This window comes from Peromyscus maniculatus, chromosome 1, assembly GCF_049852395.1.
Source record: "Peromyscus maniculatus bairdii isolate BWxNUB_F1_BW_parent chromosome 1, HU_Pman_BW_mat_3.1, whole genome shotgun sequence".
In the NCBI taxonomy this organism is placed as follows: Eukaryota; Metazoa; Chordata; class Mammalia; order Rodentia; family Cricetidae; genus Peromyscus; species Peromyscus maniculatus.
The window spans coordinates 7,641,664-7,669,554 of NC_134852.1; the positions used below are offsets into that span (position 1 = coordinate 7,641,664).

Sequence of the window (27,891 nt, forward strand, 5' to 3'; positions counted from 1 at the left end):
GGACTCCTGGAGCTCTGCCTGGGACCCAGCCATGGATCTCTGCATCTGCTTCCATTAGTCACTGGATGAGGGTTCTGTGATGACAGGTAGGATATTCAGCCATTTGATCAACAGAGTAAGTCAGCTCAGGCACCCTCTTATCCATTGCCAGCAGTCCATGGTGGACTTATCTTTGTGGATTTCTGGGGATCTCCCTAGCACTCTGCTTCTCCCTATTCCCATGGTGCCTTCATTTATCATGGTATCTCTTCCCTTGTCCTCCCATTCTGTTCCTGATCCAGCTAGGACCTCCCTCTCCCCTAAACTCTCATTCCCCCATCCCTTGACTCCATTACCCCTCCCCATCTTCCTCAGTTTGCTCATGTAGATCTCATCCATTTTTCCATCACTGGGCCATCCCTGTGTCTTTCCTGAGGTCCTACTTACTAGCTAGCCTCTCTGGAGCTGTGGGTTGTAATCTAGTTATCATTTGCTTTCCATCTAGTGTCCACTTATGAATGAGTACCTACCATGATTGTACTTCTGAATCTAGGTTAGCTCACCCAGGATGATATTTTCTAAGTCCATCCATTTGCCTGCAAACCTCATGATGTCATTGTTATTCTCCACTGTGTAGTACTCCATTGTGTGTGTGTGTGTGTGTGTGTGTGTGTGTGTGTGTGTGTGTGTGTGTATCACATTTTCTTTATCCATTCTTCAGTTGAGGAGCATCTAGGTTGTTTCCAGGTTCTGGATATTACAAATAATGCTGAAATGAACATAGTTGAGCATGTGTCCTTGTGGTATGATTGAGCATTCCTTGGATATTTGCCCAAGAGTGGTAGAGCTGGGTATTGAGAGAGATTGAGTTCCAATTTTCTGAGAAATCGCCATACTGATTTCTAAAGTTTCTGTATAATCTTGCATTCCCACCAACAGTAGAGGAGTATTCCCCTTGCTCCACATCCTCTCCAACCTAAGCTGTCTTCAGTGTTTTTGATCTTAGTCATTGTTACATGTGTAAGATGGTTTCTCAGAGTTGTTTTGATTTGCATTTCCCTGATGATTAATTTGATTATTTATTTAAGAAAATTTTTTTATTGATTTTACATACCAACCACAGATCCCTCATTCATTCCTTCCCACTCTCCCACAACCTTCACCAGTGACCTACTCCATCCCCTCCTCCAAAAGGGTAAGGCTTCCAAAGGCAAAGCCTGGTACATTCAGAAGAGCCAGGACCAAGTTCCTCCCTCCTGCATCAGGACTGAGTGAGGCATCTCACCCTAGGCATTGGGGCCCAAAAAGTCACATCATGCACCAGCAATAGATACTGATTCCACTGCCAGGGTCCCCTCAAGACCAAGCTACACAACTGTGTCCCAAGTGCAGAGGGTATGGTCATGTTCTATGCAGGCTTCACAGCTGCAGAACTAAAGTTCATGAGTTCCACAAGCTGGTTTCAGTTCTCTCTGTAGATTTCCCCTCATGATCTTGACCCTGTTGTTCATAAAATCACTCCTCCCTCTTATCAACTGGACTCTAAAGCTCAGCCTGGTATTTGGCTGTGGATGTCTGCATCTGCTTCCATCAGTTACTCAATTAAGTCTCTATGATGACAGTTAGGGTATTCACCAATCTGATAACTAGGGTAGGCCAGTTCAGGCACCATCTTCACTATTGCTAGTGGTCTATACTGGGGTCATCCTTGTGGATTCCTGGGAATTTGCCTAGCACCAGATTTCTCCCTAACCCAATAATGTCTCCCTCCTTCAGGATATCTCTTTTCATTCCTCTCCCACTCCATCCCTCCCCCAGCTCAACCATCACATTCCCTCTTGTTTTCACCCCCTACTCTCTATTGTCCTCCTGACCCCCAGTTTACTCAGGATATTTCATCTATTTCCCCTTCCCAGGATGACCCATGCATACCTCATAGAGTCCTCTTTGTTAGTTAGTTTCTTTGGAAATGTGAGATGTAGTCTGGTTATTTTTAGCTTTACCTCTAGTATCCACGTATGAGTGAGTACATATAATGTTTGTCTTTGTGAATCTGGGTTACCTCATTCAGGATGATATTTTCTAGTTCCATCTATTTGTCTGCAAATTTAATGATGTCATTCTTTATTTACAGCTGAGTCATACTCGACTATGTATATATACCACATTATCTTCATTCATTCTTTGATTGAGGATCATCTAGGTTGCTGCCATATTCTGGCTATTATGAATCATGCTGCTATGAAAATTGTTGAGCAAATGTTCTTCTGGTATGATTGAGCATGGCATGGATATATGCCCAAACATTGTATCCTTGGGTCTTGAGGTATATTGTTAACCAATTTTCTGAGAAGTCACCATACTGATTTCCAAAGTAGCTGTACAAGTTTACACTCCCCCTAGTAGTGTAGGAGTGTTCCCCTGACTCCACGTCTTCTCCAACATAAGCTGTCTTCAGTGTTTTTAATCTTAACCGTTCTGACATTTGTAAGATAGTATTTCAGAGTCCTTTTATTTTCATTTCCCTGGTTACTGAGGATGTTGAACAATTCCTTAAATGTCTTTCAGCCATTTGGGATTCTTTTGAAGAGAATTTTCTGTCTAGATCTTTAGCCAATTTTTTAAATTTGATTGTTTGGTATTTTGATGTTTAGTTTTGTGAGTTCTTTATGTATTTGGATGTCAACCCTCTGTTGGATGTGGGGTTGGTGAAGAACTTTGCCTATTCTGTAGGCTATCATTTTGCCATATTTATCATGTCTGTTCCCTTACAGAATCTTCTCAGTTTCAGGAGCTTCCATTTATTAACTGATGCTGTCAGTGCTTGCGCTACTGGTGTTATATTTAGGAAGTGTACCTCAAAAGAACAATATCCAACTTCATATGGAAAAACAACACAAAACAACAACAACAACAAAAAACAACCCAAGGATAGCTCAAACAATCCTATATAATAAAGCAACTTCAGGAAGTATCACCATGCCTGACTTCTATCTCTACTACAGCATAGTATTGGTTTTTCCTTCTAAAGAGCTCTCCTCAAAGTTTACAATACTTGCTTCCATATCTTCAGTTATAACGGAACATGAGGAATTACCTGAAATTAATGGGCAGTGCTGTTTAATTAATAACAAAAGGCCTGTGAGCTGCTTTTTTCTTCCCTGTCACTCCATTTCCTTTTAAAGGACATTTTAATAATTGCAATACTGTTGTTCCCCAAAAGGGAAGTTTCCCATGAATCCCTGCCAATCCTGGAGTCCTCTTACAGTGAGAATGATTTCCTTCAGTCCTCAGAGATGTCTGGAATCCTTTGTCCTTCTTTAAGCTATGGGCCCTGGCCCTCCACTGTGAGTGGCTGCTGCCTTGCTTATGACCTTGACCAGATGTCCTCCCTATGCTGCTTCCCTGCTGGTTTCCTTCTTACTGAATGCTCACTGCAGATTCTTTGTTCCTGTATCCTGCATTTGGTGTAAACAGCTTAGATGCAAGAATGTAGAACATTGGGTAGGGAACTTCTGCCCTCCAGGGATCCTCCATTGTGCTGTAAGCCTATATTTAAGGTTTCCTCCCTCCTTCAATAAATGGCATTTGGCATTTGGCATTCTGCTGTGGTGAATGACTCCCTGTCTCTTGTCTGTTATTTTTTAATCCACCGCCCCTCCCTTGGACATGGTGAATGGGTGGTGGTAGAGCGGGTGTTACCGCAACAAATTGAGGTTCTTACTGAGATCTGAGAAAGAATGGAAAAGCTGATGGACACTCTTGGAAGGCTGGCCAGTATTTTAAAGAAAAAAGAAAAGGTAAGAATGAATTGTCATGGGTGCAAATAAGGTTAAGAAAGGGCAAGATAACTAAAGATTCAAAAAAAAAAGAAAAAGAAAATTTTCCCAACAGAAAAGTGGAAAGGAAAGGAACTTTCCTGTTAGAAAATTAGAAAATATCTAGACAGGAATTCCGGGGCAGGATGGGCACTCTTGTGCAGAAGGGAAGTCCAGGGCAGGATGGGTGCTCTTGTCCAGAAGGGAACTCCGAGCTTCCATGCTGCCCCATTTGTTCCCATTTGGACAAAAGAACTCCCATCTGGACAAGAGAGAGGGACTTCCAGAATCTGCCAACTCTGTCTGAACCAAGTACACTGATAAGACCAAGAACAAACTACAAGGAGATGAGCAGACATCAAGGCAGAAGTGCATACAACAAAATGAAGAGCAATACAGCATCACCAGAACCTAGCCTGCCTCCAACATCTAGACCTGAACATCAAAAATTGGAAGAAGCAGAAGAAAACAGCCTTATGAATAACATCATGAAGAAGGTAGAGGCTTGTGTAGAGGAAAAGACAAAAAAAAAAAAAAAACGGGCACTATGCTATAAACAACCAGAGAAAATGGCAAACAAATTAGAAGAAAACAATAAAGTCCTGGAAGAAAACAATAAAGTACTGAAAGAAAATCATGAAAAAGCAATGAAACAAATGAAGGATACAGTCCAAGACTTGAAAAGGGAAATAGAAAAACATGAAGAAGACACAAACAGAGGGAAGGCTAGAAATAGAAAATCGGAGTAAATGAACAGGAATTTCAGATGAAAGAATAACCAACAGAATGCAAGAGATGGAAGAGAGAATCTCTGGTGTTGATGATACAATAGAAGAAACAGATTCATCAGTCAAAGAAAACACTAAAGCCAACAAAGTCATGAACCAAAATGTCCAAGAAATTTGGGACACCATGAAAAGACCAAACCTACAAATAATAGGCATAGAAGAAGGAGAAGAATACCAAATCAAAGGCACAGAAAATATATTCAACAAAATCATAGAAGAAAACTTCCCCAACTTAAAGAAGGAAATACCTATGAAGATACAAGAAGCCTATAGAACACTAAACAGACTAGAACCCCCAAAAGTCCCCTTTCCACATAACAATTAAACAAATAAATGTACAGAATAAAGAAAGAATATTAAGAGCAGCAAAGTAAAATGGCCAAGTGAATTATAAAGGCAAACCAATCAGAATAACACCAGACTTCTCAATGGAGACTTTGAAAGCCAGAAGGACCTGGACAGATGTAATGTAGACACTAAGAGACCATGGATGCCAGCCCAGACTAATAAACCCAGCAAAATTTTCAATCATCATAGACGGAATGAACAAGACATTCTAAGAAAAAGCCAGATTTAAACAATACTTATCCACAAACCCAGCCCTACAGAAAGCACTAGAAGGAAAATTCCAACCAAAGGAAGTCAGATTCACACTCGAAAACACAGGCAATAGATAAAGCCACAGCAGTAAACCCCAAAGAAGAGAAGTACAAACACAATACCACCAAAAAATAACAGGGATGAACAGTCATGGGTAATTAATATCACTTAATATCAATGGACTTAATCCACGTATAAAAAGACATAGGCTTACAGAATGGATACAAAAGCAGGACCCATCTTTCTGCTGCATACAAGAAACACATCTCAAATTCAAAGACAGACACTACCGAAGAATAAAAGGCTGGAAAAGACTTTCCAATCAAACGGTCTTAAGAAACAAGTGGGTGTAGCCATCCTGATATCCAACAAAATAGACTTCAAACTAAAATCAATCAAAAGACATCAAGAAGGGCATTACATACTCATCACAGGAAAGATCCACCAAGATGAAGTTTCAATGCTGAACATTTATGCCCCAAACACAAGAGCACCCATATATTTAAAAGAAACATTACTAAAGCTTAAACCACATATAAAACCCCACACATTAATAGTGGGAGATCTCAATAGCCCACTTTCACCACTGGACAGATCTCCCAAATCGAAACATAATAGAGAAATAAGGGACTCAACTGATGTCATGACCCAAATGGACCTAATAGATATCTACAGAACATTTCAACCTAAAAAAGGAGAATACAACTTTTTCTTAGCACCTCATAGAACTTACTCTAAAATCGACCACATACTTGGTCACAAAGCAAATCTCAACAAATACAAAACAATTGGAATGACCTCCTGTGTTCTATCAGACCATCATGGTTTAAAGTTAGATTTCAACAACAACAAAAACTACAGAAAACCTACAATTTCATGGAAACTGAATAATGCTCAACTGAATCACCAACAGGTTAAGGAAGAAATAAAGAAAGAAATTAAAGACTTCCTAGAGATGAACGAAAATGAAGACACCACATACCCAAACTTATGGGACACTATGAAAGCAGTGCTAAGAGGAAAATTCATAGCACTAAATGCCCACATAAAGAAGTTGGAGAAATCTCACACTAGTGACTTAACAGCACACATGAAAGCTCTACAACAAGAAAAAGCAAAGTCTACCAGGAAGAATAGATGCCAGGAAATTATCAAAGTGAGAGGGGGAATCAATAAAATAGAAACTAAGAGAACAATTCAAAAAATTAATGAAACAAAGAGTTGGTTCTTTGAGAAAATCAACAAGATAGACATCCCTTATCCAAACTAACCAAAACACACACAGAACGAATACAAATTAACGAAATCAGAAATGAAAAGGGTGACATAACAACAGACATTGAGGAAATCCACAGAATTATCAGGTTATATTTCAAAATCCTCTACTCCACAAAACTGGAAAACCTAAAAGAAATGGACATTTTTCTGGATAGGTACCACATACCTAAGTTAAATCAAGACCAGATAAACTATTTAAATAGCCCAATAACCCCTAAGGAAATAGAAACAATCATTAAAAGTTTCCCAACCAAAAAAAGCCCAGGACCAGATGGTTTCAGCACAGAATTCTACAAGATCTTCAAAGAAGAGTTAATACCAATACTCTCTAAATTGTTCCTCACAATAGAAACAGAAGGAACATTACCAATCTCCTTCTATGAGGCTACAATTATCCTGATTCCTAAACCAAACAAGGATACAACAAAGAAAGAGAACTACAGACTGATCTCCCTCATGAACATTGATGCAAAAAATCTCAATAAAATACTGGCAAACAGACTCCAAGAACACATCAAAACAATTATCCACCATGATCAAGTAGGCTTCATCCCAGGGATGCAAGGGTGGTTCAACATAATAAAGTCCGTAAATGTAATACACCATATAAACAAACTCAAAGAAAAAAAAAAACACATGATCATCTCACTAGATGCAGAAAAGGCATTTGACAAAAACCAACACCCCTTCATGATAAAAGTGTTGGTGCTATCAGGAATACAGGGAACATACCTAAACATAATAAAGGCAATTTACAGCAAGCCAACAGCCAACATCAAATTAAATGGAGAGAAACTCAAAGCAATTCCACTAAAATCAGGAACAAGGCAAGGATGTCCACTCTCCCCATACGTATTCAATATAGTACTTGAAGTTCTAGCCAAAGCAAGAAGACAACATAAGGAGATTAAGGGGATACAAATTGGAAAGGAAGAAGTAAAGCTTTCCCTATTTGCAGATGACATGATAGTATACTCGAGTGACCCAAAAGATTCCACCCAGGAACTGATAAACTTATAAACACCTTCAGCAACATAGCAGGATACAAGATCAACTCAAAAAAAAAAAATCAGTAGCCCTCCTATATACAATGGACAAATAAGCTGAGAAGGGAATCAGAGGTATGTCACCCTGTACAATAGCCACAAATGACATAAAATAACTTGGGGTAGCACTAACCAAGGAAGTGAAGGACCTATATGATAAGAACTTGAAGTCCCTGAAAAAAGAAATTGAAGAAGATGTCAGAAAATGGAAAGAACTTCCATGCTCATGGATAGGCAGGATTAACATAGTAAAAATGGAAATCTTACAAAAAGCAATCTACAGATTCAATGCAATCCCCATCAAAATACCAACACAATTCTTCACAGACCTGGAAAGAACAATACTCAACTTCATATGGAAAAACAAAAAACCCAGTATAGCCAAAAGAATCCTGTACAATTAAACAACCTCTGGAGGCATCACGTTCCCTGACTTCAAGCTCTATTACAGAGCTAAAGTAATAAAAACAGCTTGATATTGGCATAAAAACTGACATGTGGACCAATGGAATCAATTGAAGACCCTGACATTAACCCACACACCTATGAACATATAATTTTTGACAAAGAAGCCAAAAGTGTACAATGGAAAAAAGAAAGCATCTTCAACAAATGGTGATGGCATAACTAGATATCACCGTGCAGAAGGCTATAAATCCATATCTGTCACCGGGCACAAAACTTAAGTCCAAGTGGATCAAGGACCTTGACATAAATCCAGCTACTCTGAACCTTCTAGAAGAGAAAGTAAGAAGTAGTCTTGAACGCATTGGCATAGGAGATCACTTCCTAAATATAACACCAGTAGCACAGACACTGAGAGAAACCATCAATCAATGGGACCTCTTGAAACTGAAAAGCTTTTGTAGAGCAAAGGATGTGGTCAACAAGGCAAAGCGACAGCCTACCGAATGGGAAAAGGTCTTCACCAACCCCACATCTGACAGAGGACTGATATCCAGAATATATAAGCAACTCAAGAAATTAGACATCAAAACGACCAACAATCCAATTAAGAAATGGGCTATAGAACTAAACAGAGAATTCTCAACAGAGGAAACTCAAATGGCTGAAAGACATTGAAGGAATTGCTCAACATCCCTAATTATCAGGAAAATGCAAATCAAAACAACTCTGAGATACCATCTTATGCCTGTCAGAATGGCTAAGATCAAAAACACTGAAGACACTGTAAGCTGGAGAGGATGTAGAACTTGGGGAAGTCTCCTCCACTGCTGGCAGGAATGCAAGCTTGTACAACCACTTTGGAAATCAATATGGAGCTTTCTTAGAAAATTGGGAATCAATCTTCCCCAAGATCCAGCTATACCACTGTTGGGCATATACCCAAGAAATGCTCAATCATACCACAAGAGCACTTGCTCAGCTATGTTCATATCAGCAATGTTTGTAATAGCCAAAACCTGGAAACAACCTAGATGCTCTTCAACTGAAGAATGGATAAATAAATTGTGGCATATATACACAATGGAAGAGTACTCAGGAGAGAAAAACAATGACATCATGATGTTTGCAGGCCAACAAATAGATCTAGAAAAATCATTATGAGTGAGGTAACCCAGACTCAGAAAGACAAATATGTTATGTACTCATTCATAGGAGGATACTAGATGTGGAAAAAGGATGACTGGACTGCTACTCACATCAGGGAGGCTACCTGTAAAACAGGACCCCAAGAAAGACACGAGGATCATCAAATGAAAGAGATATGGCTGAGATCTACTTGAACAACCTGGACATGAGAGCTGAGAGCCTGTGGGAGCGGGAGATCCCAGCTGGATCAAGAACAGAGATGGAGAACAAGGAATAGGAGACCATGGTAAATGAAGACCACATGAGAAAAGGAAGAAACAAAGTGCTAGAGAGGCCCACAGAAATCCACAAACATACCCCCACAATAAACTGCTGGCAATGGTCGAGAGACAGCTGGAAACTGACCTACTCTGGTAATGGGATGGCCAGACACCCTAATAGTCGTGCCAGAAACCCCATCCAGGGACTGAGGATTCTGGATGCAGAGATCCAAGGCCAGGCCCCAGGTGGAGCTCCGGGAATCTAATTAGTGAGAAAGAGAAGGGTTTATATGAGGGAGAATTGTTGAAACCAAGGTTGGATAAAGCACAGGGACAAATAGCCAAACGAATGGAAACACAGAAACTATGAACCAATGGCTGAGTTGCCCTCAACTGGATCAGACCTTCTGAATGTGTGAGCCAGTTGATTGGCTTGATCTGTTTGGGAGGCATCCAGGCAGTGGGACTGGGTTCTGTGCTCATTGCATGAGTTGACTGTTTGGAACCTGGGGCTTATGTGGGGTTGCTTGGCTCGGCCTGGGAGGAGGGGACTGGACCTGCCTGGACTGAGTCTACCAGGTTGATCTCAGTCCTTGGAGGAGGCTTTGCCCTGGAGGAGGTGGAATTGGGGGGTAGTCTGTGGGGAAGAGAGAGGGGCGGGAGGGGGGAGAACAAGGGAATCCATGGCTGATATGTAGAACTGAACTGTATTATAAAATAAAAAATAAAATAAAATAAAATAAAATAAACAAAAAAAAAGAAAAGGAAAAAATTTAATCAACAAAATAGGATTTTCCAAGTATAAAGGGGAAAATTTTTGAAACTAGGCCTAATGATTGGGGCCCTGTAGAGGTAGAGGAAGGATGAACAAAAGAGAGAAGCCTCTTCCCAGTGATAATGGAGGAAGAAAAGACTCCAATTGTAGAGTTTTCAGGATAGCTGAAACTCTGAGCTCTTTCTGCCTGCCAGTGCAGAGCAGCAGCATCTGAATTACAAAGAATCAACAGGTGGGCCTCATTGCTGCTGGCTGAGTAACAAGGGAGCCCAGAGCTTAAGGTTTGCTATCTGTTTGCTCATTTTGGTTTAAATGTTTTTTATTTTTCCCTCGGAGTGGGAATAATTCAATATTTAGGATTCCTTTGTGGGAAATGTTTTTCTGTTTTTCCGTTATGATGGGAATAACTCATTAAGTAGTCCCTTCATGGGAGTAGGAAGTTTAAACGTGAGTTTGTGTGTGCAGGATGCACACCCTGCGTGGTGGTAGAGGACAAAGGCATGCATGAGATAGCCCGGACCAGTGGGCAGAAAGGTACTTGCAGGTGGGAGGCAGAGCTGAGATGGAGTGCAGCCTGGACAGGCAAAGGCCCTAGAGCCTGAGCACTGGGCAGAGCCAAAGCTAAGCCACAGCCTCAGCTCGCTCCAAGCAAGCAGAAGCCCAAGAAGGGACTAGTGCTAAAAGTTTAAACAGGAATGTGTGTGTGTGGGGGGGGGGGGGGCGCATGTCCAGCATGGTTGTGGACAAAGTTGCATGCTGCAGAGGCAGCGAGATAGCACGGAGCAGCAGGTGGGCAGGTATGCACAGGCAGGAGGTGGTAGAGCCAGGAGGCCAACAGAAAAACACCAAGGAAAGCAGAGTCCTGGGAGAGGGACAGGCGCTAAAATTTAAAGGGGCCTAATTTCTGGTGAAAAATGGTTTCAGTCAGGACATGGAATGCTGTCAATATGTGAATAAAGGATGTTCTGTTCTTTTGATTGTCTTAATAAATGTTTGGATTTTATTGGTAGATAAACTAAAGGAACAAAATTCATAATTTTGAACTATATATTAGGTATGTTCTTGTCTGTTGATCATTACTAAAAATTTGTCTCTGCAATTTAAGTTGCTTTCTAGAAATTCTTGGTTTAATTCTATAGAAAAATAACACCTGAAATGGATTGGGTTATTAGCTTATTAAATAAATGTTGCTAAGATAAACCCATAAAAAATAATTTCTTACTGATAAAGAGGTTACAAAATTATTTTTCCAGTAGATAAAATACAGGTAAATTGTTGGTCCACATTGGTAATAATTGGCTATTTGTGCTAATGTGTTACTTGAAATCTATAAAAAAGGATCTTTCTTTTTTAAGATTTTATAAAAATACTCAAGAGTATTACCTAAAGTTAACTCTTCAAATCCTATGGAGATTGTATTTAATGCTTTTATAATCGGCATATGTAAAAAGGACCATAGAAATAGAAGCTGGTGATAGAATTGCTCAATTATTACTGCTTTCATATTTTAAATGCAAAATGGCACCTATATGTAGAACTGGAGGCTTTGGAGGTACAGGAAAAAAAGGTATTTTGACAAACAGTTATCAATGATAAGCAGCCTAAATTAAAAATAAAATTATATGGGATTGAGATTGGAATATTATTGGATTCTGTTGCTAGACATATCTATAATTTCACAAGAATCCTGAGATCCCAATTGGCCCCTTAAAAATTCTACCTCTAACCTACAAGGTATCGGCACAGCTCAGATGCCATTACAGAGCAGACTACATTTAAATTGGAAGGATGAGGAAGGTCATGCAGGAACTTTTCAACTCTTTGTGCTACCTGACATTCCAGTGAATTTGAGGGGATGGGATGTGTTAGATGGTATGAAAGTAGTGCTTACTAAACAGCCTGTACAACAGATGCTGAAGAGTCAGGGCTACTGCCCAGACAGAGGCTTAGGGAAAATGTTGCAAGGAGACCCACTACCTGTGGCAGACAAAAGCTGTGTCACTAGATGTCCTGGGGATACTAGAGGATTAGGGTCTTTTCCATAGGGCTCACCGTACAACAGCCTTCGATAATACAACCAATAAAAATCACTTGGAAAAATGATGACCCTGTATGGGTGGAACAGTGGCCCCTTACTAAGGAAAAATTGGAGGCTGCAAACACATTAGTTAAGGAACAGTTAGATGCTGGACATACCAATTCTTCCACTTCACCTTGGAACTCACCTATATTTGTTATTAAAAAGAGGTCGGGAAAATGGAGGCTATTACAGGATCTTAGAGCTGTAAATAAAACCATGCTTCTCATGGGAGCAACACAGCCTGGTTTGCCTGCCCCTGTGGCAATTCCTAAACATTGGAATTTAATTGTGATTAACTTATATTTTATTGGCTGCTAAAGATAAAATGCTTGTTTTTGATGTGTTTTCTAAATTACAAGAGGTTCTTAGCCTGGCTAATTTACAAATAGCCCCAGAAAAGGTACAGGTATCTTTTCCCTATCATTATTTAGTGTTGCTGGAGGGCTTCTCTCCAGGTTCCCCAAGCCCTGCAGTCCCACAATCCACGTATAAAATAATCACTCAGACGCTTATATCACTTATAAACTGTATGGCCGTGGCAGGCTTCTTGCTAACTGTTCTTTTATCTTAAATTAACCCATTTTTATAAATCTATACCTTGCCACATGTCCTGTGGCTTACCAGAGTCTTTACATGCTGCTTGTCCTGGCAGTGGCTGCAGTGTCTCCCCCCTCAGCCTTTTGCTTCCCAGAATTCTCCTCTCTCCTTGTCCCACCTACTTCCTGCCTGGCAACCTACTTCCTGCCTGGTCACTGGCCATCAGTGTTTTATTTATATAGAGCAATATCCACAGCAATTTAGGTCATGAATATTTGGTTTTTCTCATTCACCTACTGGAGTGTTTTGACAAACAGGTCCTATACTATGGGTACATTCCCCAGCTTCTCCAGTGAAAACCATTACTCCTTATCCTCAGGCTGTTGCTCAGATTATATTTAAGGGAATCAAGATCAGTGTTCAAACCTTTGGAAAGGAGCCAGATATTGTGGTGACCCCATACACCCAGTCTCAAATAGCATGATTGCAAGCTAATGATAATGATTGGACCATATTGACATGCTCCATGCAGGGTCAGTTTGATACTCACTACCCCTCCAATGATGTATGTCAATTTTTTAAATTGCATTCTGTTATATTTCCCAAAATAATACAGATGACTCCTATTCCTCAGGCCCATGTGGTATTTACTGATGGTACTTCACGTGGTTTTGCTGTGGTGGTTTCTGGTAACATAGTGAAGAGAATAAAAGTCCAGGGCACTTCTACCCAGATGGCAGAGGTACAGGCACTGTTGCTTGCTTTACAGATGTTTTCTGATGAGAGTGTAAATATTTATACAGATAGTCAATATGTGGCACATGCCATTATGCCTTTGGAGACAACAGCCTACATACCATCTATTTCTCCCATTCATGAATATTTATTGCAAGTGCAAGGACACACATGGTCCCGCTCACATAACCTTTATGTGGGCCACATTAGAGCTCATACCCAATTGCCTGGACCTCTAAGCGAAGGAATTCAGAGGGCTGATGCCATTACTCATATGGCTGTCACATTAATTTGTTCTGCCTTTGAAAAGGCTACTCAGTTGCATCAATGTTATCATCTTAATGCTGGATCTCTTCGTCATCACCTAGGCATAACCTGGGAAGAAGCCATCCAGATAGTTAAATCATGTCCTATTTGTGTTGAATTTTTACCTGTTCCTCATTTGAGAGTTAATCCCTGAGGACTTTTACCTAATCACACAGGTGCCTTCCTTTGGAAAATTACAATATATCCATGTGTATTGATACGTATTCTTCTCTAATGTTTGCTTCTGTCTATTCAGGGTAAAAGGTTAAGGATATCTTCATTTTTTTTGCCTATATGGGAGTGCCAAAATGCATAAAGACTGATAATGGTCCCGCCTACAGCAGTATGAGATTTTCAAAATTCTGCCAAGATTTTTCTATCATTAATAAGACTGGTATTCCTTATAATCCTCAAGGACAGGCAATAGTAGAATGCTGCCATCATACCTTAAAAACATATATTGCTAAAGTAAAAAGGGGGAGCTAGGGGCTCATCTCTCCTCTCCACATTCTATTCTTTCCCTTGTTTTATATATTTTAAAATTTTTATCAGTGGACTCTGCTGGAGTATCTGCTGCAGATAAGCACTGGAGGGCTCCTGTTACAAATCACCCTCTGGAGCAATGGAGGATCTTTCTACTGGCACTTGGAGGGGACCCTATGCAGTGTTGGTGTGGGCCCGGGGATCTGTTTGTGTCTTTCCTTGGACAATTAGGTTCCTCTTTGGGTTCCTGAGTGCTGTGTGCGCCCTGTGGCTGCTGCTGAATTCCACCATGGCAGAGACCTATTGGGCCTTCATGAAAAACTCTCCCCTTTTGATGCCAATGGGGATTGAGAGCCCAATATGGCCAGCCTTGGCAAGCATTAATGTAAGCCTAGGAACTGTAGCCATGAGGTTGGATTCTTCAGAAGGTAATGTATGGTAACTGCTTTTTCAAGTATGTTTGAGAATGTGTCACCCAGACACCTTGGTGATTAAGGATAACTCTGAAAGTCATTGACCTTCATTGGTTAACTATAGCATGCCAGCTAAGCCTTTCATATTTTGCACTCCTCTTCAAGCTGGTGTAGTACCTACTTTTCAGGAGTGGCTCTGTGAAACATTTATTGGTCTCCTTAAATACATCTAGCCTCTTTTGAAGATACCTTAAAATTTGTGAACCTGAATGTAGCCATTATGAGACCATTAGTTCTGTTCCTTGTTTGCTGTCTTTTTTTCTTTCTTTATGGTTCTTAGTTGTGCTTTTGCAGAGCTGCCACTTAAGTCATGCTGGGATCAAGAAAAATGGGCCTTGGTGGTTCATGTTCCTGGAGGTGTGTCCATGCCAGTGGACCATAGCAGTTAGACACAGATGGTGCTCATATGCTCCAGAAGAGAATCTGACATCGCTGTTGCAGTTGTTGCTATGATAGCGGTGGTGGCCATGCAGCTGCTACTGTTTCTGGGATTGCTATTTCATAATTGGTTGCTAGAGCTAGCACATTTATTTATTTTTATTATTTATTTATTTATTTTTAGGGTTAGGGTTAGGGTGTAGCATGAACCCTAATAAATTTAGGGTTAGTGTTAGGGTTAGGGCTCGTGCTCCTGCTCACAAAAGTAGCCACCACAGTTAGTTAATCTTTCATTCTATTGGGCATAATAAATTTAATTCTACAATTGTACATCTGAATTGGCTTTGAAAGTTGTAAAATTTGTAAAATTCAAGTTCCACTTGCCCATGGGATACCACCTTATGAGGACTCCAATTTGCAGTAAGGAACGTTAAGGAAGGGAATGACTCAATTGCCTTTAGCCTACTGGCTTATGGGTGGGTTAGGACTTCTGTTGGTCTTTCCTATGTTGCCCAGATTGCAAGCCCAGCGCCACTTTGAGATCTTTGGCAGCAGTTACTCTACAGCTCAAGTTGTTGAGTCTGTATGATAATGAGTATTCTGAGAAGGGTAATGCCTGGGGGGTGGTCATTGGTCATCAACCTAAGCCAGAGCACCTGTGTGGCTTAGGCAGGTGTCTCCATGACTTGTAAGGTGACCTGCTGACCTCCCACACAATCTAAGTCAGAAGCTCATTTTTAGTAAAAAGGGGGGACCTTTGGGCCATAGCCCCCCACTGTGAGTGGCTGCTGCCTTGCTTATGACCTTGACCAGATGTCCTCCCTATGCTGACTCCCTGCTGGTTTCCTTCTTACTGAAAGATCACTGGAGGTTCTTTGTTTGTGTATCCTTCATTTGGTGTAAACAGCTTAGATTCAAGAATGTAGAACATTGGGTAGGGAACTTCTGCCCTGCAGGGATCCTCCGTTGTGCTGTAAGCCTGTATTTAAGATTTTCTTCCTCTTTCTATAAACAGCATTTGGCATTCTGCTGTGGCAAATGACTCCCTGTCTCTTGTCTGTTATTTTTTAATCCACAGCCCCTCACTTGGATTTGGTGAATGGGTGGCAGTAGCACAGGCATTACCGAAACATTAAGCTCCACATTGGGCATTAATATCTTGTATATTGAGTGTGGGTATAGGTCCAGGCAGATATGAGAAAAGTTGTATGGAGGTACATTAAGGATGAATTCTTATCATTTTCTAGGTGCAGGGTGGATTCACTTCTATGAACTGAACGAGCCTTGGTGAGTAAAGGATCCTTTTATTGTTTTACAAATCACACCTTTAACAAGTCAATTCCATATACAAATGTCTTTGTTCTAAGCCCCCAAGAGAGATAATGCCAAACGCAATTCTCCTTTTTACCATAGGTTTTTTGGAGGGGCATTGGATTTTGTTACTAGTTTGCATAGGCTTTGATCCCCTAGAAAAACTCTCAGCTAAAACTTCAAACACAAGTTATGGAGACAGGGGTAACAATCACAAAAGGCAGATCAAGGCTAGATGCTAACCCTCCAGTATTAAACCAGATATAACTTGTGGGAATTCTTCCCTCAGGTTTCATGAGTCCAAGGTCCATCTGTTCTACAGAGTGAGTTCAAGAACACCCAGAGGTAAACACTGAGACCCTGTCTCAAAAAAAGAAACATATTTGAAAATGTTTGCTCATATCCCTCTAAGGATCACTTATAAAACTCATTGTTTCACCCACTTGATTTGGATAGAATCATGTCTTTGTCTCTGTCATTGATGTTCCCTCTTGGGGAAGTAGCCATTCAGTATTCATGTATCCCCAAGAAAATTTCACACAAAATACCCAAAGCATATCTAGGGCTGGGTGGGAAGCTGGACATGATAAGGAATCTACAGCATTATGAGTGTTGTCTGGCTGAAATGATAGAGAACCAAGCAGAAACGCTGACAGGAAAAGATCAGCTCTGAGCACCCTCATCTGAAGGTGTTGGCTCAGGAAGATACCAGGATTATTGCTAGTTAAGTCCTGGTCTTTGGTGAAGAGGATCATGCAAGCTAATGTACATGGGTATATGGGAGATGCTCTGCAAAAAGAGACTACAATCAGATATGGGTTTGTAAACCTAGCACACAAGAAGCTGACTGAGAAAGGGGAGGAGATTTAGACCTGCCCGATTTCAGGAGGCTTTCTGTCAGAAACCAAAACCAAAACCAAAGAAAACCACAGGAACAGAGACCACATGTTTTGGAGCCCCACCCTTCACAGCAGTGGGAAAACAAAAGCCACTTGCCTAGAAAGAGCAGTTCCTGATTTTGCAAGGACTGCCTGTATAACATACTCTCGACAAGGAGGCACCATACTGCACAGGCAATATACTTTGTGTCTGTTCCTTTTGCAAGAGGACGAACCATCTGCAAACTTTTGGCAACTGGAAGAGGCTATGATCCCAAACCTCACATTTCTGCTTTGTCTTGGTGAGAAATGAAGTTGTGGAGAGAGAATTCTGTACTGAGAAGTAGTCTACCTCATAATTGAGCAGTAGTCCATCAAGGGTGTTTCAGTAGCTCAGAAGGCATCTGGAAGTTGAGGTCCTGCTCAGGCTTCAAGGACATACACTCACAGGTAATTCTCTTGCAGGACTGAGTCTGGGCCCCAGGAACCAAGTGTTGGCAGGTGAGTGTCTTCCCAGCTTTTATAAACTGGACATTCTCAGTGGGAATCAAAGGTCACCTCTGAAGAAAAGAGATGGAGAAGAGCTGGTGTGGGCTGATGCTGGTGTAGCCTGCAAGGTCGTGAGACCAATAGCTTGGATTTAAACAGAATGTTTTCTGACCAAACTTCCATTTTTTGTTGTTGTTGTTTGTTTTTGTTTTGTTTTCAGGGGGCCTCTCCAAACCCACACTCAGAGCTGTGCCAAGTAATGTGGTAACCACTGGGGAGAAGGTAACTCTAATTTGTGAAGGCCCCTTAGATGCCCAGGAATACAAGCTCTATAAAGAAGGAAATCCAGATTTCCAGATACCAACAGCTAATGAAGACATTGAAAAAAATAACAAGATCATTATCTCCTCCATTAGAAGTCAGGATGCAGGCCAATATCGGTGTTATTATAAATGCCCTAATGGCACATCAGAACACAGTGACACCCTGGAGCTCTTGGTGACAGGTGAAAGGACCCTTCCCCAACACTAGGATTTGTCTTGAGTAAATGAGTGTATTCACCGTGGGGTCCCTTTGACAATTCTGGAACAGGGGTGACCAGGTGAGCAATATAAGTCCACTAAGAAGGCTTCCTCTTCTCTCCTAGGAGTCTACTCCAGCAAAGTCACCCTTTCATCCCTGACCAGCCCTGTGGTGACCTCAGGAAGTGATGTGACTCTTCAGTGCTCCTCACAAGAGGAATACAACAGTTTCATTCTAGTAAAGGAAGATCAAAAATTTTCTAGTGCCATGGCCTCACAGGACATATACACTGGTATATTCCAGGCCCTGTTCACAGTGGGTCCTCTGACTCCACAACAGAGATGGAGATTCACCTGTTATGGCTATTACCTGAACAGCTTACAGCTGTGGTCAGTACCCAGTAACAGCCTAGAACTCCTGGTTTCAGGTAAGGAAGCTTTAGATTTTGCTTGCAATGACAATTGGTCAGATATGAGGTCACAGGGAAGGACCTGATATGTGGTGGGTTGGTGAGCTCATGCTCCTGAGCCCAATGTCACAGAACTCAGGATACAGCTGTGATTAAGGTTCAAAAACCAGGATGGATATTAAAAGTAGAAGCCATTAGGTTCAGGAAAGAATTTGGTCTTTATGTGTCCTTCTGCTGCTGCAGATCAGCATAACTATCATCTGTAAGTGTGAACTTCTTTGTGCAACTGTCTTAGCAAAGAAACATTTTTTTCTTGTTCTTTGCAGGGTCCCTCCACAAACCCAACATCTGGGCTGAGCCAGGCACTCTGATCACATTAGGGAGTCTTGTCACCATCTGGTGTGAGGGGACCAGAGAAACCAAAATATATGTGCTACATAAAGAGGGAAGTCCAGATCCCTGGGACAGACAGACCCAAAGGGATCTCAACAATAAGGCAAAATTCACTATCCCTTCTGTGACAAAAATGCATGCAGGGAATTTTCACTGTTACTGTTACAACTCTGCTGGGTGGTCACAAAACAGTGATACCTTGGAGCTGGTGGTGACAGGTGAGAGGACTCATCCCTAATCTCAGAACCTGCTTTGAAAAAGGGACTACATTCACTTTGAGGTCCCTTTCTCAAATCCAAGAACAGGGGCAAATGTATACTTTAACGAATAAACTTCACAAGTTTCCTCTTCTCTCCTAGGAGTCTATCCCAGCAAAGTGTCCTTGTCAGCCCAGCATAGCCCTGTGGTGACCTCAGGAGGTGATGTGACCCTTAAGTGTTTCTCACAGCATGGATATAACAGGTTCATTCTAATTATGGAAGATGAGAAATTCTCCAGGCCCATGGTATCACAGTATACATACTACAGGGACTTCTGGGCTCAGTTCAAAGTGGGTCCTGTGAATCCCAAAAAGAGATGGATCTTCACATGCTATGGCTATTACTGGAACAGCCCCCAGCTGTGGTCAGTACCCAGTAACCATCTAGAGCTCCTAATCTCAGGTAAGAAAACCCTAGGCTTTTCTCTGAATAATAATTGATTTGACAAAAGATCTCAAAGAAGGATCTGATATATGGTGGGCTAATGAACTCAATCTCCTAAGTCCAATTTCACAGAATTCAGGAGACAAGGGTTGATAATAACAGTAGAACTTAGGAGTTCATGAAAAGATTGGGTCCTTATGTGTCCTTCTGGCTTTACCAATCAACTTGTGTCATTTTCAAGTTTAACGTTTGCACAAGTATCCTAAGAGATGTATCTCACTTTTTTCTACTTTGCAGGGACCCTCCACAAACCCACCATCTGGGCTGATCCAGGCACTCTGATCACATTAGAGAATCCTGTCACCATCTGGTGTGAGGGGACCAGAGAAACCCAAATGTACGTGCTACATAAAGAGGGAAGTCCAGAACCCTGGGACAGACAGACCCAAAAGAATGACAACAATAAGGCAAAATTCACCATCCCATCTGTGACAACACTGCATGCAGGGAAATATCACTGTTACTCCTACAACTCTGCTGGGTGGTCAGAGCGCAGCGATACCCTAGAGCTGGTGGTGACAGGTGAGTGTTTTTACAGTACTCAGGAATTGTATCCCAAGACATGACTCTTTTTTAAAAAAATTAATTTAATTTTATTTTGTTTTACAATACCATTCAGTTCTACATAACAGCCACAGATTCCCTTGTTCTCCCCCTTCCTGCCCCCCTCCTCTTCCCCCCAGCACACCCCCCATTCCCACCTCCTCCATGGCAAAGCCTCTCCCGAGGACTGAGATTGACCTGGTAGACTCAGTCCAGGCAGGTCCAGGCCCCTCCTCCCAGATTGAGCCAAGTGTCCCTGCATAAGTCCCAGGTTTCAAACAGCTAACTCATGCAATGAGCCCAGGATCTGGTACCACTGCCTAGATGCCTCCCAAACAGATCAAGCCAATCAACTGCAAGACATGACTCTTAAAACATCTAGTTTGAATGTATTCCCACTCATCAACATTTCAGGGGACAGTGCAGACTGTGAGCCCACTTAATTTTCCATGTTTATCTCTTCTAGGAGTCTCCATCAAACCCAGACTGACAGCCCTGAACAGCCCTGTTGTAACCGTAGGACAGTCTGTGAACCTCTCATGTACCTCAAATCAGAGATACAACGGGTTCAGTTTAATTAAGAACAAGCAGAAGTTTTCCAGCTCCATGGGCTCACAGAATGTATATACTGGGCTGTCTTCTGCCAGGTTCCAAGTGAGTCTCATGACCTCCAGCCAAAGATGGAGTTTCAGATGCTATGGCTATCACACAAGCAACCCTCAAGTGTGGTCAGAAGGGAGTGACATCCTAGATATTCTAGTCTCAGGTGAGGATATTCCAGCTCTCTGTTGAATGACACTGAAATGAGTTTGCCCTTGTGGGGCTAATATGTGATAAATACAGGGAAAGACAGGTTCTTGAGCTCACTGATACAGCAAGCATACTGTGGGAGTAAAGATACAGAACCCAATGAGGGTTGTTGTGAGAATGGAACTTGGAAACGTCAGGAGAAAGGATCCTCACATGGCTCCATGTGTCCTTCAGTTATTCAAGGGTCAATTCCAAGTTTTACTTTCCCTGTGCAACTGTTTAAAGACCCACATCTCTCTCACCTACTTCTTTGAAAGTAGCAGGGACCCTCCAGAAACCCACCATCTGGGCTGAGCCAGGCTCTGTGATCACATCAGGGAAACCTGTAACAATCTCGTGTGAGGGAACCATGGAAACCCAAATATAATTCCTGTATAAAGAAGGAAGCCCAGCACCCTTGGGCAGATTAACTGCACCAGTGCCTGATCACACAGCCAAATTTATCATCCCATCCATGACCGAGTATAATGCAGGACGATATCACTGTTACTGTTTTAACTCTGCTGGGTGGACACAGCACAGTGACCCCCTGGAGCTGGTGGTGACAGGTGAGTGGACACTAAGGGTCACAAAGTCCTCACATTTTCTGTGTGTTGGTCCCTGAAAGCCCTGCTGCTGACAGAATATGACCCACACGCAATAACAAGGAAAATATAGATAAGCCTGACATAGTTGTTTGCTGGTTCACACTTCTAAAAAGTATGACACCAGGTGGTTGATTGTAAGCAAATTTGAACACAGTACAAATTTGGACAAAAAGATTCCTGGTGTAATAGAAATTCCAGTGAACAACTAGGTCTAATTGCATCAAAACTCAACTCAGAAGTGACCATGAAGATGGGTTCTATAGCTAAACGGCCTTTAATCTAGTGTGGTCAATGACTGACATAGAGTAGATGTCAGCAGGCTATAAAGTGTATGTGACATCTTCCCTAAGAATGAGGTTCATTAACTGAGAGCTAATGATAAAGTCTAGGGAGATAGAGTCTAGAATAAATATTCTGGGGTATTCAGGTGAGGTTTAGAGCTACAGATTGATGGTCCCATGGCTATTAACAACATCTACTCCCAGGCCTCTTGATAGAAAAGAGGTATTTATTCTGTCAGTTGTTCAGAAACACTGCATGAATAACATTCCTCATTTCTACCATGTTATTTGTGAGATCAAGTACATCATGTTGTCTACATTTTCCTTCAGGAAATATATCTCCCAAATGTTTTCACCCATAGCCCAGCTTCTGGAGACAATGTATCATTTAACAGGCCACATCATCATCTCTTAGGATTCTACCATGGTAAACCTACTCTGTCAGCCTTGCCCAGCCCCGTGGTGACCTCAAGTGGGAATGTGACCCTCCAATGTGTCTCATCAAAAAGATATGATTGGTTCATTGTGACTGGGGAAGATCAGAATTTCTCCAGGCCCTTCAAGGCACAGTATACACACACAGGACAGTCCCAGGCTCTGTTTCCTGAGGTCCCTGTGAGATCCAGAAAGAGTGGGCCTTTTAGATGTTATGGATTCTTCAAAAGTAAACCACATGTCTGGTCAGAGGCCAGTAACCCTCTGGAGATATTTGTCTCAGGTCAGAAGACTTATTCAGTCATCTGGTTTTTGACTGGGAATCCTTTATCACTAGCTCTGCTGCCCCATGGTTCCAGCCATGATGGCTGAGGAATATCTCGACTGCTACAACTCAGATTATGAGAGAGCCTGACAGTATCAGAGCAGGGAAGGAGAGGTTATTGTCCTAGTTAGAATTGTATTACTGAAATGACATACCATGACAAACAGCCAGTTGTGGAGAAAGATTTTATTTGGCTTACACTTTTACTGCACTCTTTATCCTCAAAGGAAGTTAAGTGAGCAACTCTAACAGGGCAGGAATCTGGAGGCAGGAGATGATGCAGAAGCCCTGGAGGGGTGCTGCTTACTGCCTTGCTCAGCCTGCTTTCATATAGAACCCAGGACTACATGCCCAGGGATGGTACCATACACAATGGGATACGCCCTCCCCTGTGAATTCCTAATTAACAAAATTCCATACAGGACTGTGTGCAGCCTAATCTTATTGAGCCTTTTTCTCAGTTGGTGCTCCCTCTTCTCCAGTGTCTCTAGCTTGTGTCCAGCTGACTTAAACTTAGCCAGCAGAGGAATGTATAGCAAGAGCTGACCTGATGCCTTTATACATATCCTTCTTCCAGGGTCATCCAGGAAGCCCTCCCTGATAACCCAGCAAAGACCTATCTTGGCCCCTGGAGAGAAGCTGACCCTCCAGTGTTACTCAAACATGAGTTATGACAGATTTGTTCTTTCCAAGGAGGGCAGAAATGATGTCCCACAGATATCTGCCCATTTTACCCAGGCTGGAATGTCTCATGCAAACTTCACCTTACACTCTGTGGATTTCACCACTGGTGGCCGGTATAGATGCCATGGTTCATACAACACCTCTTCTGAGTGGTCAGCCCCCAGTGACCCTCTGGATATCCTGATCACAGGTGAGGAACATAGTGTATTCTTTCAGGAACCCAGACTCCGATCATGGTCAGCTTTGGGGAGGCAAGTGATTGATGGTCAAGATAATGAAAGTCTTCTCAGGATGAACAGATCTGTGGAGAGGGGAGTAGATGAATGGCATTCAGGGAAGATATAGAAGACTATGTAATACAAAAGGGTCTCAGAACAATGACTGTAGCCCCTCACTCACCCTTCTTCTCTCTAGGACATCCTCCTGTCTCACCCAACCTCTCAGTGCATCCAGGTACCACCGTGTCCTCAGGAGAGAAAGTGACCCTGTTGTGTAAATCATCAATCCCAGTGGACAGCTTCCTTCTGTTCAAGGAGGGTGCATTCCATTCCCACATGCATCAAATATCAAAGCTCCAAGATTCACAATATCAGGCAGAATTCTCCATGAGTGCTGTGACTCCATCCGTTGGGGGTATCTATATGTGTTTTGGTTCTCAAAGATCGTCTCCTTACCTGTTATCACAACCCAGTGTCTCCATGGAGATCATAGTCTCAGGTGAGATGACCTTGGTATATGTGAGATCAGAGGGGAACATTGGATACTTCACCTTGGAAGCTCTTGACTGAGTTGGTAGTAGACTTATCTTAAGCATGGCTAATCAGAAAGGGTTTAGTATTAGTCAATAATACAGAGGCAAACTGGGATTCCTCAATTAATTCCCATTCCGCCTTCTTGAGGAAAATTCAGAATGTTCCAGGTAGGCAGCTGCAAGGTTCTGTACAGGCTTCAGTGTGGATGTGAGACTGAGAAGAGCTGAGATAATTAGGCCACACTTCTCCCCATTGCCCTCTCCCATTGTCCTATTACCAACACTTTCCTGGATCCCCCCCAAAGCTCATACCAATAGAAGTGTTAGGTTTTCCTGTCTAGGGAGTTTGTTCCATCCCAGAGTGTGAAAACTCTGAGGTCCTGGAAGTCTTTATTTCTGTATCTGCCTGCATGATGACCAGGATGCTGGGATTCAAGCAGTATGCTCAACATGGCCCCTCTCCTGTGTGATTCCCAGTTTCTATAAGGGTAAACAGAAGAGCCCTGGCCTAAATCTTAAGGTGCTTTTAGTTCCAACTTTATCTCTGTCTTTCTCATAGAGGGGAATTCTCTAGAAACCACTTCTGCAATTGTCTTGACACATGCCACACTGCAATGGTGACATCGTGTAGGAGAATGTGACAGGATCTGGGCAGGGCATTCAGGCTCTTTCCTTCTAGGACATGCAGTGTAGTTCCAGAACAGGGAAAAAGCATAAAAGCTGGATTATTTGGGTTTAATCCTCAGCAACATGCCTTCCTGCTGGGTTACCAGCAGCTAAAATACCTGAGAGTGATGAGAGTCATTTTCACATTGCCTGGCTAAGAGTGTAAAAGGTACTGAATAAAAAGACTCAGTATGGGCCTCATACACAATTTCTCATTCATGAATTAGCTTCCATGTTCCTGTGCTCCAGACTGGCCAGAAAGCATAGAAGGGCTTTATTAATTCTGAACTGGAAATGGGAGATTATTTTCTTCACCAACCCTTAGTTCTCTACATTGAAGTAAACTTCATGCTCAACTGTTTTAGCTCAAAGCATGAACTCAATCAGCTTGATGCATGTGAATAATCCAATAAGAAGATCAGAAGGAATCAGGCAAACTAGGGAAAAAAGGATTATACTGTATCTCTCTGAAGTTATATGATTTGCTTCATATGTAATTACAGGAAATATGATTGTTGAACTTGAGAAGACACTCAACTCTCTTAAGTACTTTATAAACTGTGTACATTCTCTTCTGTTCCTAGGATCTATTGGGAATATCACTGCATCACAAAACATGTCCAAACCAAAGACAGGTGAGTAGGAATATTCTCACTCACAGAGCATGCCCAAGGGTTTGGTATCTGATCTTTCTCAGGTGATTTTTACAACTCTGCCTTCTTTGTCCACAACCATAGCCTCAGAGTCACAGGATCATCACATGGTGGAGAATCTCCTCAGAATGGGGATGGCTGGCTTGGTCCTTGTGGTCCTTGGAATACTGGTGTTTGAGGCTTGTCACAAGCAGATGTGAATGAGAGCTACAGCAATGCATCTTTTGCAGTGCCATGGACTGGAAAATAGATATAAGGACTGAGTGTGGTTTTGTAAGAAAATACAGCACTCATGTGAAAGAACTGCTGTCATAAATATACCCAGGGCTAGTGGGAATTGAGTTTAAAGGGTAAGTCTGTTTGTTGGGGTGGAGAGGTATTTCCCCATAAATTAAACTTATCCTCTTACATTTGGCTATGGAGTTTTGCTGACCAGTTCCCCCTTTCCCCTCACCTAATGGTCTTGGAGAACACCCTACACTATCAGTCATGGTTGGGCCCCCATCTTTATACATATTATGCTTTGGCTTACTTTCATGTATCCTTTTCTATTATTTTAAATCACTATTTTCCCATTTACCGTATGAACTTATTATTTTCTGCTGAAAACACAGCATTTTGCTCGATTACAATGAAAGTCTGAAGAAATAATACTCTAGGATGAAAAATTAGCATCTTAATTACAGTGATGCTTTCATGATTTATTTAAAAGGGGGAGTGGAGGTTATGTGTATGTATGTGCATATGCCATACTTGCATGTGGAAGTCAGAAGAGTCAAATCTCTCCTTCCCTCGTGTAAGATCCTTGAAACATTTCTAGGCTTGGTAGTAAGCTCTTTTATCCACAAAGCTGTCTTTAATGACTAAATGTTCTTAATGCCAATGAAATATCACATAAATGAAGTTCAGAAGAGACATGTAAAGCTGGTAATAGATGTAGAGGTAGTATCACGGATCTCTGATTTTATACTGCCTTGGTCAGAGCCCCCACTGCTAGACATGAATTTGGAGATGACCTTAGACTTTCCCATTCAGGAAAAAATTCATTTCAACTCTTAATTCATGGCCTCAAAGCTCTGTCTGCCCAGCATCATCACATAGATCTCTGTGGTACATGGGTCTCAGTAAAAATCCCAAGTTTATGTCCCTGTGCAGAGAAGATTGTAGTGATAAATAAACCTTGTCTGAAGATCAGAGAATAGAACAAGCCACTAGATTAAACATAGAGGCAAGACAGTGATGGCACACAACTTTAATCCTAGCACTTGGGAGGCAGAGATCCACCTGGATCTCTGTGAGTTCAAAGCCACCCTGGATTACATGAGATTGACTCAGTTAGGAGAGAAACAGAGCCAGGCAGTGGTAGCACACACCTTTAATCCCAGCACTTGTGATCTCATGCCTTTGCTTGATTTTAGAGAAGGAGAAAGCCACATTGGCTCTGTCCTCTGATCCTCAGGGAAGCTTTATTGGGGTACATAATGTAACACTACAGAAGATAAATCCACTCAACTCTTTCAAGTAAAATTCCAAGTACACTCAAGCCACACAAGCTTTAACCTCCACCATCAAACCAGAGTTCAACAATGCCACCCAGTATCATTGCCCACCGACAATTTTTATAAAGGTCAGTATCACTGATCTTTATTGTCTTTGTTCCCATGTTACCTCAGAAGTGAACGTATGGAATATGAAATGATGCGTTTCATTATGACATATTCAAGGAAGTATGTATGTGACAATAATAATTATCAAAGATGTCATAAATTTGGAAGGGAATGGGAGGTGCATTGGAGGAGTTGGAGGGGAGAGGAAGGGATAGAAATTATATATATATATATATATATATATATATATATATATATATACAGTGTTCACCTATGAAATGCTCCAAAAAATATAATAAAAATTTATTTAAAGATATTGCATTTAGAGATTTACTTTACATTATATATTTTTGTTAAAAAACTTAGAAATTATACATGTTAGCATTGAGGCATATATATATATATATATATATATATATATATATATATATATATATATGTGTGTGTGTGTGTGTGTGTGTGGTGTGTGTGTGTGTTGGTGTGTATATCTATAAACATATATGTGGGCATATATATTATTTTATAATAATGATTAATATTCAATGTTCAATTAGTTCTTTAAGAATTTTAGTTATGTATTTTGATCATGTTCATCCTTCTCCCTCATGTCCTCCCAGATCCAAATCCTATTTCATAATCACCCTATTATGTGTTCTCATTACTTAAAAAAATCACTTAAGACTGCATGCTTCAAAGCTTCTCACATTCTGTGTATTGTCCAGTAGTGGATCTCTTTGTTACTTCACATCTACT

General features: G+C 41.4%; 1 protein-coding gene across 2 annotated transcripts in view; it reads left to right on the plus strand.

Annotated features, from left to right (window-relative positions):
* Positions 1-17,388: 17,388 nt before the first annotated feature.
* LOC102926513 (leukocyte immunoglobulin-like receptor subfamily A member 6) overlaps positions 17,389-27,891 on the plus strand; it is a 40,591-nt gene continuing 30,088 nt past the window's right edge. Inside the window, exons 1-12 of one of the 2 annotated variants that reach the window (XM_076568907.1) lie at positions 17,389-17,581; positions 17,745-17,780; positions 17,989-18,273; positions 18,415-18,717; positions 19,026-19,310; positions 19,452-19,754; positions 20,034-20,318; positions 20,806-21,105; positions 23,355-23,651; positions 23,876-24,178; positions 25,463-25,513; positions 25,616-25,945. In XM_076568907.1, coding sequence (XP_076425022.1) covers positions 17,548-17,581; positions 17,745-17,780; positions 17,989-18,273; positions 18,415-18,717; positions 19,026-19,310; positions 19,452-19,754; positions 20,034-20,318; positions 20,806-21,105; positions 23,355-23,651; positions 23,876-24,178; positions 25,463-25,513; positions 25,616-25,731 — 2,598 coding nt within the window. In that variant the 5' untranslated portion in view covers positions 17,389-17,547 and the 3' untranslated portion in view covers positions 25,732-25,945. Of the gene's footprint in view, positions 17,582-17,744; positions 17,781-17,988; positions 18,274-18,414; positions 18,718-19,025; positions 19,311-19,451; positions 19,755-20,033; positions 20,319-20,805; positions 21,106-23,354; positions 23,652-23,875; positions 24,179-25,462; positions 25,514-25,615; positions 25,946-27,891 lie in introns of those variants that run through there. The other variant, XM_076568905.1, reaches the window with a different exon arrangement.